Genomic DNA, 16,228 nt, shown 5'->3' on the forward strand with positions numbered 1-16,228 from the left:
TTTGGTGAAGAATGGGAGGCAGGAGGGAGCTGGAAATCAGGAAGTGTCTGCTCTATTGCCTGCGTCTTGAGATCACAATACACATTCTTCATCACAGCAGAGAGCCGGTTATTTTCTCTCGTTTATTATTATTGTCAGTGTCATTTCCTGTTTCATTATTCGAGTCGCAAATGTTTATCATGTATTGCTGTTATCATTGTTTTCACATCAGCTATTGCTTGCACCCACTACTGTGTACGTTGCGATATTTCCACTTCAGCTCCCCTGCCTGCTCCAACATTCACTAACACGGATATGCATGTGTACATTTGTATGTGTTTTCTTTTTTTTTCAAACTTTACCTCAGCCCGTACCCGTCAGCACACCGCATTAAGTCTTTCTCCTCCATCGATGGCTTGGCTGAGTGTCACATAAACACCTGATTTTCTAACACAATCACACCCTAGAGTGAATGCATACAAGATGTCCATGGGAGATTGTTGTGATGTCAACTCTGACACAACTCCGTATACCCAAAGTTTGACTGGCTACATCATTTAAAGTCCACCATCCTTCTGTCTTACACGTTGGGGGGCAGTTTGTGTCTGAGACCCTCTGAGTCTTTTCTGGTGAGTTCTAGTTGAGACTCAATTTTCCCACCTTTAGGGGAGGTGGTTTTGGCAGTGGTGGCTGCATTTGCTGATTGGGTGGGTGAAGTGGTAGATGCCCGAGAGGTCTGAGCGGGGGGAAAGGGCGTGTTGAGTTCTGAGGAGTAGGCAGTAGCAGCTGAGCTGGTTGGTATTTGTTTTGGGGTATAAGACGAGACAGGTGGGACATTTGGAGAGGTGGTTGTGAGAGAGGAGGGGTTAGTGGAGCTGGGGTGTGGGCGTAAACTTGTCGAGGATGAGGTTGTCGATGCGGTTGTGGAGCGGGCGGAGCCTGAGCTCGGGCTTGAGGAGATGACAGGAGGGGTTTGCTTCACAGGATGAACTGAGAATGTAACTTTAGTGGAAGTGGTGCAAGCAGGTGTTGAGGCAGGAGCTGGAGTTTGGCCTGTTTTGGCCTGTTTTAGGATCTGGCTCGAAGTGGGGCACCTAATTGAGCTGGGGACGGAGGTCTGGAGACAAGTGTTTGGACTCCCTTTAGTCAGGGAGGGCACTGATGTAGCAAGGGTTGGAGAGGGTGTAGGGGTAAAGGTCTGGGTAGGAGTGACAGGTGTGATGGTTTGCATTGGAGATTGGGATGGGATAGAGGAGCGGGAGCGGGTACTCTGACTGGGGGTTGGGATTGGAGACGGGATTTGGGTAAAGGTCTGGGTAGGAGTGACAGGTGTGATGGTTGGAGTTGGAGTTTGGGATGGGATAGAGGAGCGGGAGCGGGTACTCTGACTAGGGGTTGGGATTGGAGACGGGATTGGGGTAAAGGTCTGGGTAGGAGTGACAGGTGTGATGGTTTGCGTTGGAGTTTGGGATGGGATAGAGGAGCGAGTACTCTGAGTGGGGGTTGGGATTGGAGAAGGGATTGGGGTTGGGGGAGGGCTGAGGCCAGACAACAGAGAAGCAGAAGGAGGCGTGCTGGAGGCCTTGGCTCTGGGGTTCTGGGGAGGCAGCGGAGAGGAGGCGACTAACAAGGAGGGAGGGGGAGAGGAGGTAAGTGATAATTTAGGCCCATAAGGTTGAGGTAGTGAAACAGGGGTGGAGACAGAGGATGGGGGCGGCGTAGAGGAGGGGGAAGGAGAGGAGGAGCGGGGGGGAGGTGTAGGGAGGGGTCTGGGACGAGGAGTCGAGGACAGCGACAACGGGCTGGTTCCAGCTGAGGGCGGACTGGTGCAGGGAGAGGGAGAGGAGGGGCGAGAGGGGGGCATCGGGATTGGTTTCGGGCGAGCTGGTTGGGAGAGGACGGGGGTGGGAGATGAAGGGGTGGGTGCAGGTGAAGGGGTGGCAGAGGAGAGTGGGGTTTGCTTCGGAGGGGAGGGAGAGGGCATAGAAGCCGGGGAAGGCATGTGTGCAGCGGTGGGGGCGGGAACAGAGGCAGTGTGAGGTGAAGAGTGTGTGTACTTGCCCGTGTGTGGAGGGGTGGCCTGTGGAAGAATGGACTGAATGGGACCTGTAGCTTGTGCTTGTGCATTAAACGGTATATACGTTGCCAGCTGCACTGGAGCGTTGGAGGTCAGCATGCCTGCACTGCCTCCCCTGGCTAACTGCCCTGCCAGGAAAGGAGCTGCCAACAAATTACCACCAGAGGCCTTCCGGTGGAGAGGTGGGCGCGGCTGGCGGTGGGGCAGAGAGGGCTGCGAGGCGGACATCAGCCTGGCTTCCTGGGTGAGTCTGCCCAGTGCCGGAAGACACCCGGAGCTGTTTCCTCCATGACGTAACAGAGCTTCTTTTGCCCCCTTCTGACCAGTCACAGAACTGCTGCCATCTGCTGGGGCACTAGGAGCAGCTGCTGGGTGGGGGGCCGGCACCTTATGGAGGGGTGGAGTGGGTGGTCCTCCCCCTGTTTGGGGTCCAGCTATCATTGAAGGATGATCGGCCTGGGGACGGAGGCTGAAATGAAGAGTCCGTCCTTGTTGGACAGACATTGGGACAGAAGAAGCTGGAGTGGGTGGTGTTTTGGCAATAGGTGGTGATGTCATCCCACCAAGAGGGCCCATGGTTGAGGGGGAGGCAGGAAATCCCCCTCTTGGGGACAAAGCACCCATTCCTCCCATCGTCATCATCCCTATGAGGGAGCTCACAGAGGGGCGGGGGGGCTGCAACACAGGAGCACGAGGAGGTGACAGAGGAAACGAAGAGGAGGGAGAGGGGGAGACAAGAGGGGAGGGCAGGAAGAAGGTTCCTCCGAGTGCATGCTGCTGCAACTGCTGGAGCTGCTGCTGCTGCTGCTGCTGGTGGTGCATGAGGGCGATGGCTACATTAGTGGTGGCAGCTGCAGTCTGCAGGGGAGCGTGGACCAGCGGCGCCCAGATGAGCGGGCGTGGCCGAGGAGACACTGTGCCGCTTCCTCCCATGACTCCGCCTCTTCCTGCAGCCGCTGCGGCGATGGCGTCCTGCATGGCCGGCATGCTGTCGTGTTTGACAATCTGCTGCACCAGCATGCTGTCACAGGAACCCAGACCGCAAGCTGCAAGGCCTCCCCCCGATCCGGGACCCCCTCCACCTCGGCCTCCACCACGACCCATGCTGCCCCCCAGTGAACCAGCCTGGGATGACTTCCGCAGGAGCATGGAGTTCTTCCTGCCTGTAAAAGGGAGAAATTCGGAGACATAAGTAAAGAAAATAAGTTCCTGAAATAGAAGCTTTAAAACTGAAAAGTAGACAGAAGAATAAAGCAGTGAATACAGTCTTTTAGCATTTATCATTTTATTTCTCTCAACTTGTTTTCAAAGACACGTTTTTGACCTTTCTATCGAGGACAAGCTCAACAAAGCTCCTTAGAAATTGAATGAAATTGGATGGATGATTTCAAATGTTTTTCAAGGTGGCTGCAGAATTAGAGGGCTAAGTGAAGAATAGCAGGTCACGGCAGAGATAAAAAGCGGATGAAAAAGTATGCTGTGAACAGAAAATCCACACGTTACCAATACGGTCCAGACGGTCAACAGCCACAGTTTCGAAGGCACGTCGCATCATTGGATGTTCCTCCAGCACCTCGTTAAAGTTGTCCACGCTGAGAGAGTACAGACGACAGTACGTATCTGCCCGGACGCTCGCTGTCCTCCGTCCATGAGTCAACAAACAGATCTCTGAATGAGGAAAGAGACAATGGAAGGTGCAGAGAAGGGAAAGGACACATCAAGAGAATTGGGAGTGAGATAAAATCAAACCAACAGAACAGCTACCATCATCTTCCATCTTCTACCTCAAGTACCCCCTCCCTCTAAAACCTCCCCTTCTTCTTCTTCAACATTCTTGTGCTCTCACCTCCAAAGTAGGACCCGTCACTCAGCTTGGTTTCATTGTTGCCACGGGTCAGCACACCGACTCGCCCGTGTTGGATGAAGAACATCTTCCGTCCCACTGTGCCCTCGCGGATGATGAAGTCCGACGGCTGAAACACTTCAAAGCGGAGCTTGGTCAGCACGGCAGTCACAAAGTTGGGATCAGCGTTGGCGAACAGCGGCATGTTAGCCACCAGGCTACGGCAGTTAAAGCTGACAATCTCCTGAAGGACGAGACAGGGGAAGTGTGACACACTCGCTGCAGGATGAGGAACGCAGAGTTTGTAGGGTATGTTTGTGTAGATGCGAGGGCGCTGGTGATTTCATTTTACCTCTTTGAGCGGCTCACTGAGTTCTCCCAGGATGTTCTCCTCATCAAACATTTTCCCCTGGAAGCGGTGCTCGTAGTACTCATGGATCTTCTGCCGAACATCTGCAGGAAGCTTATGGAATGACATGTACTGCTCCACCTGCTTGTACTGTAATGACACACACATGCACAGGTCACATATGCACAAAAAATCCATACATCTCACAGATCAAGTTCGTTGTGTTTGCACTATTTGCTTCTGTGCTGCTGTGTGTGCAGATGGACATCGATTCATTGTCTTAGATTATTCACACAATACACAATGATGTTTACAATAAAAAATCAAATTGTGATTTAGAAAAGTGAGGGTTTAAAAATGGCTTTACTTATAAAAGCGAATTAATGATGTATTAATATGATAATTAACGACAGCTCTCCCCGACATTATAGTAAATTAGCTGGTATATGTGACCATGTTTTGCGGTATCAGCCCTCCGACCCAACAACATGCACATAAACTGCATTTATGTTACCATGGCGATACAGAATTTACTTACTTTGGTCAAAAATGTGTCAAAGAATTCATCGATCTGACAATTGACACAATTTTATCCTCATTTGAATCATTTATAAAGAGCCCAAAATGCCAAAATGGTTAACAGTTTCCAGCATTTCAAATATAAATACATTATAATTATCCCTGTTTTATCTTATTGCAAATTGAGCATCTTCGGGTACTGGATTGTTTGTCAGAAAAAATAAGTAATCTGAAGAATTCACCGTGGACTCTCAGAAGCTCTGACCTCCAAAAAATAATCCAATACAAAAAACAACCCCACTGATTGATGGATGCTGAAATTATTATTTTTATGTATGTAATGGCATTTTTCACCTTCTCCTGATACTGTCGTCGTGAGGAGTCCAGCGACTGGATGAGGGCGGTGGCGTGGCCTATGAACATGGCGTAGCAGGTGGCGCCGACGATCATACTGAGCATGGTGAGCCACACATCAGTCATCCCCTCTGGAGCCTGTGCACCGTAACCAATGCACAGCATGTGGCTCATGGCTTTGAAAAGAGCATAGGAGTACTGCAGGCCCCATGTGTCGTTCTGTGGGTGGGGGACAGACACAGAGGGTGACAGGAAGAGGAAAGGAAGTTTCAAGTGTTAATTACCGAGGCTGTGTAATATCGAGCTGTTCTTATTTTAGTCAGGTTACAGGATTTGTTTTTTTCCCCCTCAGAGGCGCTCAGCCAAACCACTTCAGAAACTACTGCTGAGGATCACCATGTGTAAATCAAAACTGTTTCACTCTCGAAACCTGCTTCAAAACCGAGCGGCTGCAGGAAGCATCAAAACCACGCCGACTATAAAAGGGCAGCGATCGCACATTATTAAATAAATGTCGCCCAAAGGCTGAAAAAAATAATAAAGACCATCCTCTCTGGGATTCAGTGTGTTTGTACACTTTTGATTTAAGTTGTGTGTGAGTCCAATTATAGTAAGACATTAATGGTCCAGCGGATGAGGGGACTTTCTCTGGGGAAAATCCCAGCATCAACCTGCTTAGCAACAGTCACCTAGGCAACCGCTGAGACATGAGTCAGCTGTTCATACAGCAGCTGTGTGTCTGTGCGCATTCACTGGCGTCCAGCGAGGTCCCTGAGCCTTCGTCTGTTGATCTCCGCTGAGCTTTTTAATTGGACGATCTTTTTTTAATTCTTTGTAATGAGGATAGACAATCTTACTCCAATTGGACATGTCGCTGCATGAGCCAATTAAAACAGATAAGGAGCAAACAATGTCATATCAGATAAACAGCCTCACTCTGCACACACACAGATAAACCAGAACCAGGCTTTTCGGAACCTGTGGTTTGCTTTTGTCTGAAATCAATATTGTGCTCGCTGTTCAAACAAGCCGAGATCGAGCTTTGTGTCTCTGTGTCTTTCATTCAGCTCACAGTGAGCGTCATGTCTGTTTTTGCTCTCCAGAAAATGTAATCATTGGCTGGAACATTAACGATAACAGTCACATGCATGCAGACGGCTTTGTGGAGACTCACCACCATCAGGTTCTTGGAAACCCAGCAGTCAGGAGGGAAGTCCTGCAGCATGGGGACCAGGAACTGGAGACAGCCGTCCCAGTGGCACAGCAGCAGCATCATACCGATCAGGTTCACAATCCTGACCATGGCACTGGCAAGGTCATAGGTCATATGGAAGATCTGGGGAGGAATGGAGAGAAAGTGGAGAGGATAAGTGAAAGGATGAGTGCAGAGGGAATATGGGGTTAACTTCTTTTTTTTTTTAAATCCTCCAGCTTATCAGACCAAAATTAAATAATGGGTTTGATTTTACCTAAAAGACTTTTGATGATTCATACCTTACATATGAACAAATAAACCAATATCTCTTTCCCTTGGACTCTGCTCTCTCTTTACGCCCGTTGTTCCCTGGTGTCTGATTCTCACCTCCTCCCATTGGTGGATGTAGCGGATGAGTCTGGACAGGCGGAGCAGCCGAAGCAGGCTCAGGATTTTGGTGAAACGAACGATGCGCAGCGCCCTGGCTGTCCTGTAGACCTCAGTGTCCAGACTGTCCACCATCAGGAAGATGTAGTCCACCGGGATGGACGACACAAAGTCCACGATGAACCAGCTCTTCAGGTATCTCTGGCGAATGGCCCTGAGTCCGAACAGGAGGGAAGACCAGACACATTCCTCAATTGGCAGTGCAGCTTTGTGGACGTGATTACAGCAGTCGGCTGGCATAAAAAGATCCTCATCAATATTCAGCAGGAGCAGAGCTGGAACATGAACAAAGCTCCGCCACTGGCTGCAAGTCACCTTTCCTCATCTCGTACATGGGATTGAGCAGACACAGACCCAGCAGATGGCCTGAAGAGCACATTCTAATTTATACCGACAGAGCTTCTGTATTGACATTCTGGACAATACTGATGGTGCACACTGCCCCAGCCCCTGACATATAAGATAACACATAGGATTCCACTGACCTTGGGTCCAGCAATATTTCAGTGCTGTCTTCCTTGACGATGCCCGTCCTGAAGTTAAGAACCAGGTCGACCATGAAGAGAGTGTCGGAGACCACGTTGAAGATGATCCATGAGGCAGTGTTCTCGTCTCGAAAGAAAGTGATGCCCACCGGCAGGACGATCAAGTTCCCCATCATCAACACTAACATCAACAGGTCCCAGTAGAATCTGGAAAAGAGATATTACTTTCTTATTTTCTACTGGTGTGTATATGATTTACTTTGAGTCTCAGAGAAAGTCTTTATTACAACATTTACAAAAAATGTCTATATTCTGTTTCTTCGTGCTCCTAGTAAGTTCATCCATCTTGTGCACAGCAGACATTTTGACACATCACAGTAGAAAAAGCACTGGTGTTAATAATAAAATCAATGACGGCTGAATATCATTGAGCTGCTTTGGACAACCTGATGTCATGGTGACATATCACACACTTCATCTAAGCAGGTTGTTAGTATCAGGGTGTTCCCACAGGAGAAGTGACAGAATGAAGAATACACATATTAGACTGTGTAGCGTACAAACTGTATATTGGAGGTGGTAGCAAAATGGCCACAAAAACTAAATGTGTTAAATCTTAGTGATAAATATATTCTATATGTGTTTGATTGATGGTCTGCAGTCACAATGATTATGTTAATAATTGTAAAATGAAATATAATATTTTTTGTATACTTAGTCCAGAACAATATTTGACTATAGCAGGAGTTTCATGGTTTCTTACTGCAACACTTGAAGCAACCAGAACCATTGTTTATATTATCACATCACACCTGCTCCTTTCCTGCTGCGACAAGTTATGAAAAGGGGTTTATTGTATTCACTATGCACTTGAGCTGTTTGGAAATAATGTAAGCTGCACAATCATGCCAATAAAGCTTATTTGATTAGACAAGGAGTCTTTTCCAGTCATTTTTGAGAACGTAAAAGACAGACTGAGCCTGAATATTAGTTTATTTGATTGCCCTGTGCCAAACGTTTAAACCTGGAGAAAATAGAATGAAAGTGATTCTCCTGCGATAGTGCATAACTGTGCATACCTCTGCCAAGGACCTGCAGTTTCAGTAAAGCTGCAACAAATTGCACACGTCTAGATCCATGGGAAACGTTCAAAAAATGCTTTATCTCGCCATATTAAAGAAAGTGCAAAAAAGAATGTTGAATCCATCAAAATGTAATGTGTTCTTTCATGGCACAACTCAAACTCAAGGACATTATGTCACTCTTTTTACTAAATAAGTCCAACTCTCTGTCTCATATGTGTTGTCTCTTTGAAGGAGAATTCAGGTCTGCAAACTCTTTCTTTCCAGCTGCACATTTTGTATTTCAGTAATTTTTTTTTACAATTTCCTTATTTCATATTGTTGCAATACAATTTTGCAATATATTTACTCGACTTTGGTACATTCCCTGTGCCAGATTCCAGCATGACAACATCCAGGACAGGAAGAAGTGCAAATTAAACCTGGTAGAATAAGCCCATTAGTGGTATGATGTCTATGATTGTCTCCCTTAAGCCAATTTCATCCTTCGCAAATGTTTTGGCAGCATCAAGTACAACGTTTATCCCTCATACCACCAATTCAGAGGAGGAATGGAATGGATTGTATTAAAAAAAAACAAAGACAGCTGCAGAGAGAGGGACTGACCGAGGCAAATGATCAGTAACTGTGGGAGGCCTCATTAACCTGTATATCATACTGGTTATTGGTTGACGTATCCTCCTCATAAAAATCAGTCATGTGACTAAGATGCTGGAAGTGACAGGAGAGGCAAATCCAATCATCTGGAGACAATTCCTGTCATCGTTCTACCTCTCCTCCTTTATCCATCCCCTTAACCCATATCAGTGACTTCTTCTCGTACACACACACACACACACACACACACACACACACACACACACACACACTGATCTCTCTTTCTGAGAGAATACACTTGAGCTCTGTGGTCGATTCCTATTGAGCGCTAATTTAGTAACAAAGCCTCATGGTGTGATTCTACCACTAGACTGATGAAGATTAAGTATGAGTCATCACTCTGCCACACACACTTTCTCACACACACACGTACACAGTACACTCACACACAGACGTCACTTATCGTAACAGATGTATCACTTCACAATCACTGGTAATAAAAACGGCAGTTGTTTACAGCAACACAGACAGTGATTCTGTCGCTGTCGCTGCCGGGATGGTGATGGAGATTTATTCCTGAAATTGAAGACTCACTTTATTAACTTTGATTATTCTGAATATTTAAATAAATCATGTCACACTGAACTGTTTGTTTAGGTATGTCAAAGCTGTGCAATATATAAAATATTATCTAATATATAATACTTACGTATTTGATGGACAAAATGACCTGAACTTTTTGCTTGTATCTTGCTCTTGAGCTGAAATGATTTGCGGAGTTAAAAGTTATTTTGTTTATTAATTCTCAATTAACTAAAAAAGATTAACGGCAGAGTCACACACAAGCAAATGTAAAGGGAATATCGTTAGTCAAAGTCAAAGTTGAACTCCACACAAACCCACGCTGCCATTTGCCTAAATACAGGAAGCGATTGAGAAGATGACAACGCAACATTGCAATGCTCTCCTCTGCATCAGACAACTAGCAGCAGTTTAAACGAAGTTTAATCAAACCTCAGTCGTGTGCATATAAAAATGTTTAGTCTGGTGAGTAACACAATAGATGACATTGCACATGTCACTGCACATCAGTCAGCCTCTGTGCGAGAGCTTGCTGCTCTCACTGAGACATGGCAGTCTGATTTTAGCTCATTCTGACACCAAACAATGAGAACAACCAAACAAATGAGAACAACCAAACAGACAAGAGAGAACATCAGGCTCACACTGGAAAGAGGATGTGAAGTTTCGTCATGTCGGGCTAAACAACCGACGAGGCCTGATTTCTGACCTACAAAATGTGGCCTTAGGCAACACTGGGTTGTGTGTGGTACGTGCAGGTATACATGTACCTGTGTGTAATTTGCACTCAAGAACTGCACAGACACAAATACACACACATAGGAATTGCAAATGCAATCAAAGCCATTCTCCACGGCCTCATCAGTATTCCATTTAGAACATGAACAGGTGCTGGCGGAGAAGTGACCTGCATCTACCTGCTCAGCTGTTGACGAACCAAACACTAATTCTACTGTAATTGAGGCCAAGTGTCTCCTGAGTGTCCTCTGATTGGTTCCCAGCTCACAGTTGTCAGTTCTGAGCAAGTTTCCTCCCATCCTCCCGCCAGACATACAGACAAACCAGCACAACGGCAACGGGCTATTATATAATAAATCTCTGTTAGTATGTGTGTGATGCCACCAACCCTGTTTCAACACGGCTACCCTCTGCCTCCCTCGCGTTCTCCTCCTTCCTCTCATTTCCCCCTCTGCCTCTGTATGCCTCCTGCGACCTGGAGCGTGAATTCACCTTTTACTTCCTCCTCTCCTCACATATTCTTACAGGTGCAGCAGCAAACACATCCTCTCTTGATGAGGTGAAAGGAAGGCAAGCTTATCATCACACTCAATAATGGCGGACCACGCTCGAGCATAAATATAACTGCACACACACACAGAGGATTGTTGTGTTCAAGGTCAAAAAACATGAAGGGCCTTCATCTCTCTTCTCTTCTCTCGCTGTGGCGTCACAAAGTTCCTCCTCAGACGTCACCCCGGACAGCATGTGCTTAACTGAAAAGTTAGGTGAGTGAAATATGCTTAATGCATAATTTAAGATGGCATACATAATTGATCAAAATCCAATTGATTTCTCCGACAGGATAATTGGAACTATTAACATCTTTGGTTATGTTTCATGACTATCAACGAGTGCAGAAGGGGCCGAGATTCATCCATCCACACCACTTCATCCGTCATCCATCCGTTCATCCTCCGCTTCCGCCCTCACCTCACTCACTGTATCACCCGTGAGCAGACTCATAAGCAGCAACCCGGCGATCATCATATTGACAGACGATACAAAACGACTCGGTCTGAGTGGCTGAAGAGACAAAAGTGGGCCAGGAGCCTTGGGGATCAAGTCATCCATTGTTGCTGCAGTCTGTCTGGAGATTATGAGCGCTGCCTCTCCCTCTGCTGTCCACCTGCACATTTAAATAGTGTATTTATACAAAGTCTTTAACAGCCAAGGACAGATGCCAAGCATGGATGTCTTGTTGAATAATTGCACACATTAAAAGTATGTTTGCGTAAGAGGTGTGCTGGCATTCAGAAAGCTGCCCTCCCATAAATCTCCGTTGAAAACAGAGCAGAGAGACAGATCTTTAAGCCTGTCACTACTGATTAGCACCATTATCAGGTCATCTGTTGATAGATCAAATTGAGCAATAATCCCGTATGTTTATATTCTAAATTATAAATATATATACATATTCCATATACCTCATGTATATAAAGTATCCTGTGACAATCTTTACCATATATATATATCCAATGCACTATTTCTCCATTTCCAAGTCATTGTGTTTTATGTTAATTTACAGTAGATACTTTTTCATATATATTTATATTCATACTTGTACATAGTAGTTAAATGTTTGCTTAACCTTGTTCTGCTTTGTTGTCCTAGTATATTTGTCTATTTCTGTACGTTGAGAGCACATTCCTTGTATGTTTACGCGTACATGGCCAATAAAACTTCTTCTGATTCTGATATGAGAAAATAAGCTGATTAAGCAAATTCGCAATGGATCAAGAGTAAATCTTCCATTGTTGATGAAAAATAACAAAAAAACAAAAAACAATAATTATAACATCCAAATTGGCTGTTCACTGTTGATTGAATCATCAACTAATTGACAAATTATTTCCTTTTCCAAATATTTCCCACACGGAATTAAGAAGCAGGTTCATGCTTATCTTCATGGGGAGACGTTTGTTTCAGGAAAACTAAAAATGAACAGTCCCGATCGTCATTTTCTCCTCAGGTGTTATTGACTCTAATTGTTCTGCTCAGGTGGCAGAACAAATCAACCTTCATGCATGAAGTCACCAGCAGGGAGTGCTGTGCTGAGTTCATCCACTGTTCACATGAGAACACATTTAACATTCGCCTATTTGACATGGAAGACATGTCTGACTGATCCCTGATCGGCCAAACACCCCGTGGCTAAATTTATCCTCCTCGCCTCCACCTCCCTGGGACTGTGAAACTATTTCTACTGGAAACAATCACTCATTTATCTCCTGTTATTTTTTACAAATGGAGAGCCTGCCATGGCTGTGGGGTGTCTATCCTGTAGCCCTGGACACCTCCACCCTTTTCATAAACACCTCTACCTTGATCGCGCCCCCCCTAAGGAGTTTTCATCCTCTCCACTCCATCTTTTTGATTTGAGTTTCCATTCATCCTGATTACACACCCTGCTTCCTCCAGAGAATCTATCTCATGCCTCTCCTCTTTCCCTCACATCACTTCCTACACACCACTGTTGTACTACTGTGTCCCCGGCAATATATATTTAGCCTCCTGCATGTCTTCCTCTCCTCCCTGTTGTCCTCCCCATTTCCCCTGTTGGCAAATGAAGAGGCAGCTGAATGTATGATCTGTTCCTCTGTCTGCAAACAGTAAGTGTCTGTCATTACGCCTCAATGTGTTCACTAGAGAGGGAACAATATCAACCTGCTTTGATCCATATTTCCACCAAAAGAACATTTGATGTCTTTTATGTGTTACAAGTGGCATTTGGCTTATTTCTCCATTCAGTGGGAAGTAAAGCTGCATGCTGTGGAGTGTGTGTGTGTGTGTGTGTGTGTGTGTGTGTGTGTGTGTGTGTGTCTGGCTCCACACCTGAAGTCACTGTAGGGGTGTATGATCCATGTCCCTGCTGACTTCAGCCTCTCCTGCTCCATTGCCACAGCCTTGTGGGATCCGAACATGCGCAGGCTGAACTTGTTGACCCCGGGCTGCAGCATGGCTCCGAACTGCCTCTGGATGAAGGTGTTCTGGTTGGAGTTCATGTAGTCCTCTCCGTCCAGCCCCAGGCCGAACATACCCAGACTGGACTGACCCATCATCTCGGGGGTCCCTGCTGCGGTGGTGTTGCAGGTGGTGGTGGTGGTGGTCTCCTGCCCGGTGGCCACCACCATGACTCCGGTCCCGGTGGAGGAGGTGGAGGGGTGGGCTGCGCGGGACGCGGCGAAGCCCACCGAGCGCGGCGGAGGCGGCAGGGCCCCCGGGGTGGTCGGTGTGCCCGCGGGCCGGAAGGGAAGGCCGTCCCGGGTGGAGGAGCTCATGATGGAGAGACGACGGCCGCGGCCACCTGAGGAAGTGCTATCCGCCCCGAAGGAGAGCTTCTCCCCCTCCAGCGAGGCCTGAGACAGCCGGTAGCCCGGGGAGGGCAGGCTGCTCTTACTGCGCCGCTTCGACTCCCCCCCGGCACGTCTGGGCAGGCTGCCCCCCCCACCGGACCCCGGGGCGCTGCCGGGGGTCCCCACACCTCCAGCCACCCCATCCATCCCAGCTCCGGGCGGAGGAGGAGGAGAGTGAGGGCAGGGTGAACAGGACCTGGACCTCCCTCCCCCTCAGTTGAAACACTCTTTAGTACAGTACCTGTTAGATTAGGTGAGGGTCAGTGGATGATGAAGTGAGGAGGCTCTCAGCTCATCCTTCCGGAGTCGATCCCCGGCTCACACCTGTGCCCTCTGCCCGCCGATGAGCCCACCCTCACCTCGGTGCCCTTGGAACGAGCTCCGTGTAGACATGAAATCCTCCAGCTTCACCTCCTCTGAGCTCCAGGAGTCTGACTCGTCCTCACTGATGTGTCTGTAACATTCCTCCTTCCTCGTCCTTGAAACGCTGCTCTCCGCCCGAGGCCCTCCCTCTCCTCTCCACAGCCGCCCTCCACGCTCCCACGCCGGGCATGCTGGCCCCGGATTCCCGGTCTCTGGTAGATAACGGAGCCGCTGGTGCTGGGTGATGTGCAGCCTGGATGTCCGGGCTCCTCACCCGCTTCTAGCAGGCTTCACCACATATCATTATGTAAGGGGGGTGTGTGAGATGTAAGGTGGCAGAGTGAGGGACATCCACCGGCGGATGGGTGACAAGGACACTTGATCCTCGGCCAGGAGGGACCGGTGGATAGTGGACAGAAGGGACACTCCGAGGCTGATCCACCCTGACACGCACACCTTAGAACAAGAGGAACCCGAGAGACAAGTCACGGATCCAGCCGATGTTTCCCCCCGGATCCCTAGATGTCGCTCCCGGTTTCCCACCCGGGACTGAGGCTCCAGACAGCCGGAGGAGACCCCGGCGGCTCCCCGGCACAGCAGCGCGGTTCTCCCGGGATGGAGCCGGGCTGAAGTTGCTCAGGTGCCCGCAGCCTGACGCACCAGACCTCCCGATGTCTCAGGAGCAGCCGCTGCCATCACTCCCACTTCTGGCGACTTTCAATGACATTGTGTCCAGCAGACCAGAGGGAGACGGCGGTGTCCTTCCCTCCCTCGTCTGGAGCACACACGTCGGCGCCACACTTCAGCAGAACGAGCCGCTCCGAGGCTGACGAATCCAAAACCTCCGCTTCGAGGAAATAAATAAAACAACTTGTTGAGCTGCTCCGGTTTAAATCCGCTCCGGAGCTCGGAGCTGGAGCGCGCACGTCCACACAGACGAGCGGCGCATGCAAAAGAAATATTAAATAAATAAATGGTGCATATAAAGGTCTGGATGCAATCGGTCTGTTGCCATGGCATCCGCTTCCCTCATCATCCATTCATCCATCCATCCATCCATCCACCCCAAGGCCTCGTGCCCGGGCCGGCGAGACGCACGCATCCCTCGCAGGTACCAGGTCGCGCGTCATCCTCTCTCTCTCTCTCCAATACAGAGGAGGGAGCGGGTGATGGAGAGAGTGATGGAGGGGGAAACTTTATTTAAAGCTCGGGAACATAACAAGCCATTCAAACAGTGGGGAATCAAAGTGTTAAGTGACCTTCAATTAAATGCAGATCGTGTTTATTAAACGCTTTATTCAAACTACCAAATACGAGGGGTTTTATAGCTGTTAAATAATAAATGCCCACTTTTATACTTACCCTATAAGGCTGATATATGATGGCAGTTCATTTGAAAGAACTGAATGTTTTTATGCCAGCCAAGCCAAGAAAATACAGAGTGGATACATTAAGAGTTGTAAATCAAAGATTATGTACAACTTCTATCTACTTCAACTGAGTATTTCTAATTTAATCTACTATATCATCCGCATCTCAGAAGAAAATGGTGTATCTGATATCTGTATTTCCTATTTACTTTGCAGGCTAAGATTTTATATACAACACTTGCGATCATCTTATAAAATACAAATGAATCTAGTATCATGATTCGGTTGACAATAGCATCACTCTAATATAAAAATAAATATGCTGCATCTGTAATAATTGTAATCTACAACCAGAGGACCCATTTGAAAGCACTGAGTCAACCACAAAGATATTTACACTGGCCATCGTGCTCGGCCTACATGTAAAAGTGGCTATTAGTGGTGGAGAGAGGCTCAGATAAACTGCAGGAGGAGGAATGGTGGCACATTAGAGCTGAAAAGGAAACACCAGAGACGACGGACGGCTGCAGAAGAAAGGCGAGGACGTCACGTGAAAGATCATCGAGACATATGAAAGCCAGTACAAGAGCAGATATAATTACTTCATATGAGGACAGTATTCAGACGTGGGCATCTAGGTCATCTCAGTGGACAAAAGGAAGTGCAGACCAGTACCCGTCGTCTCTGGGTCTGTCCACACTGCTCATAAAAGCCAAAAGAATTACACCGTCACAGAGATAAGCTCGGGACTATGGACAGAAATGAAAGCCTTATCTCCAAATACTATGAAGTCTACCAATGATGATGGACTTCAACAAAGGCAAAGAGACAATATTCACGTTAATATCAGCAC

At 47.6% G+C, this 16,228-nt stretch overlaps 1 protein-coding gene across 1 annotated transcript; it reads right to left on the reverse strand.

Moving 5' to 3' along the window:
* Positions 1-559: 559 nt before the first annotated feature.
* LOC133014373 (potassium/sodium hyperpolarization-activated cyclic nucleotide-gated channel 3-like) lies at positions 560-13,789 on the reverse strand. Its single transcript, XM_061081593.1, has 11 exons — positions 13,122-13,789; positions 7,249-7,455; positions 6,704-6,917; positions 6,296-6,457; positions 5,122-5,340; positions 4,252-4,398; positions 3,903-4,143; positions 3,560-3,724; positions 1,421-3,219; positions 815-1,177; positions 560-715 (listed from the first exon to the last, which is right to left on the reverse strand). The coding sequence occupies exons 1-11, from the start codon at positions 13,787-13,789 to the stop codon at positions 560-562; spliced, it is 4,341 nt and encodes a 1,446-aa protein (XP_060937576.1).
* Positions 13,790-16,228: the final 2,439 nt, after the last annotated feature.

The sequence above is a fragment of the Limanda limanda genome, chromosome 11, assembly GCF_963576545.1.
Source record: "Limanda limanda chromosome 11, fLimLim1.1, whole genome shotgun sequence".
In the NCBI taxonomy this organism is placed as follows: domain Eukaryota; kingdom Metazoa; phylum Chordata; class Actinopteri; order Pleuronectiformes; family Pleuronectidae; genus Limanda; species Limanda limanda.

Coding starts and splice junctions, on each gene's coding strand:
- LOC133014373 (XM_061081593.1), bottom strand. CDS start 13,789: ATGGATGGGGTGGCTGGAGGTGTGGGGACCCCCGGCAGCGCCCCGGGG. Junction 7,456..13,121: donor CACCCCTACAGTGACTTCAG/GTGTGGAGCCAG, acceptor TCTCTTTTCCAG/ATTCTACTGGGACCTGTTGA. Junction 5,341..6,295: donor TTTCCAAGAACCTGATGGTG/GTGAGTCTCCAC, acceptor CCCCACCCACAG/AACGACACATGGGGCCTGCA.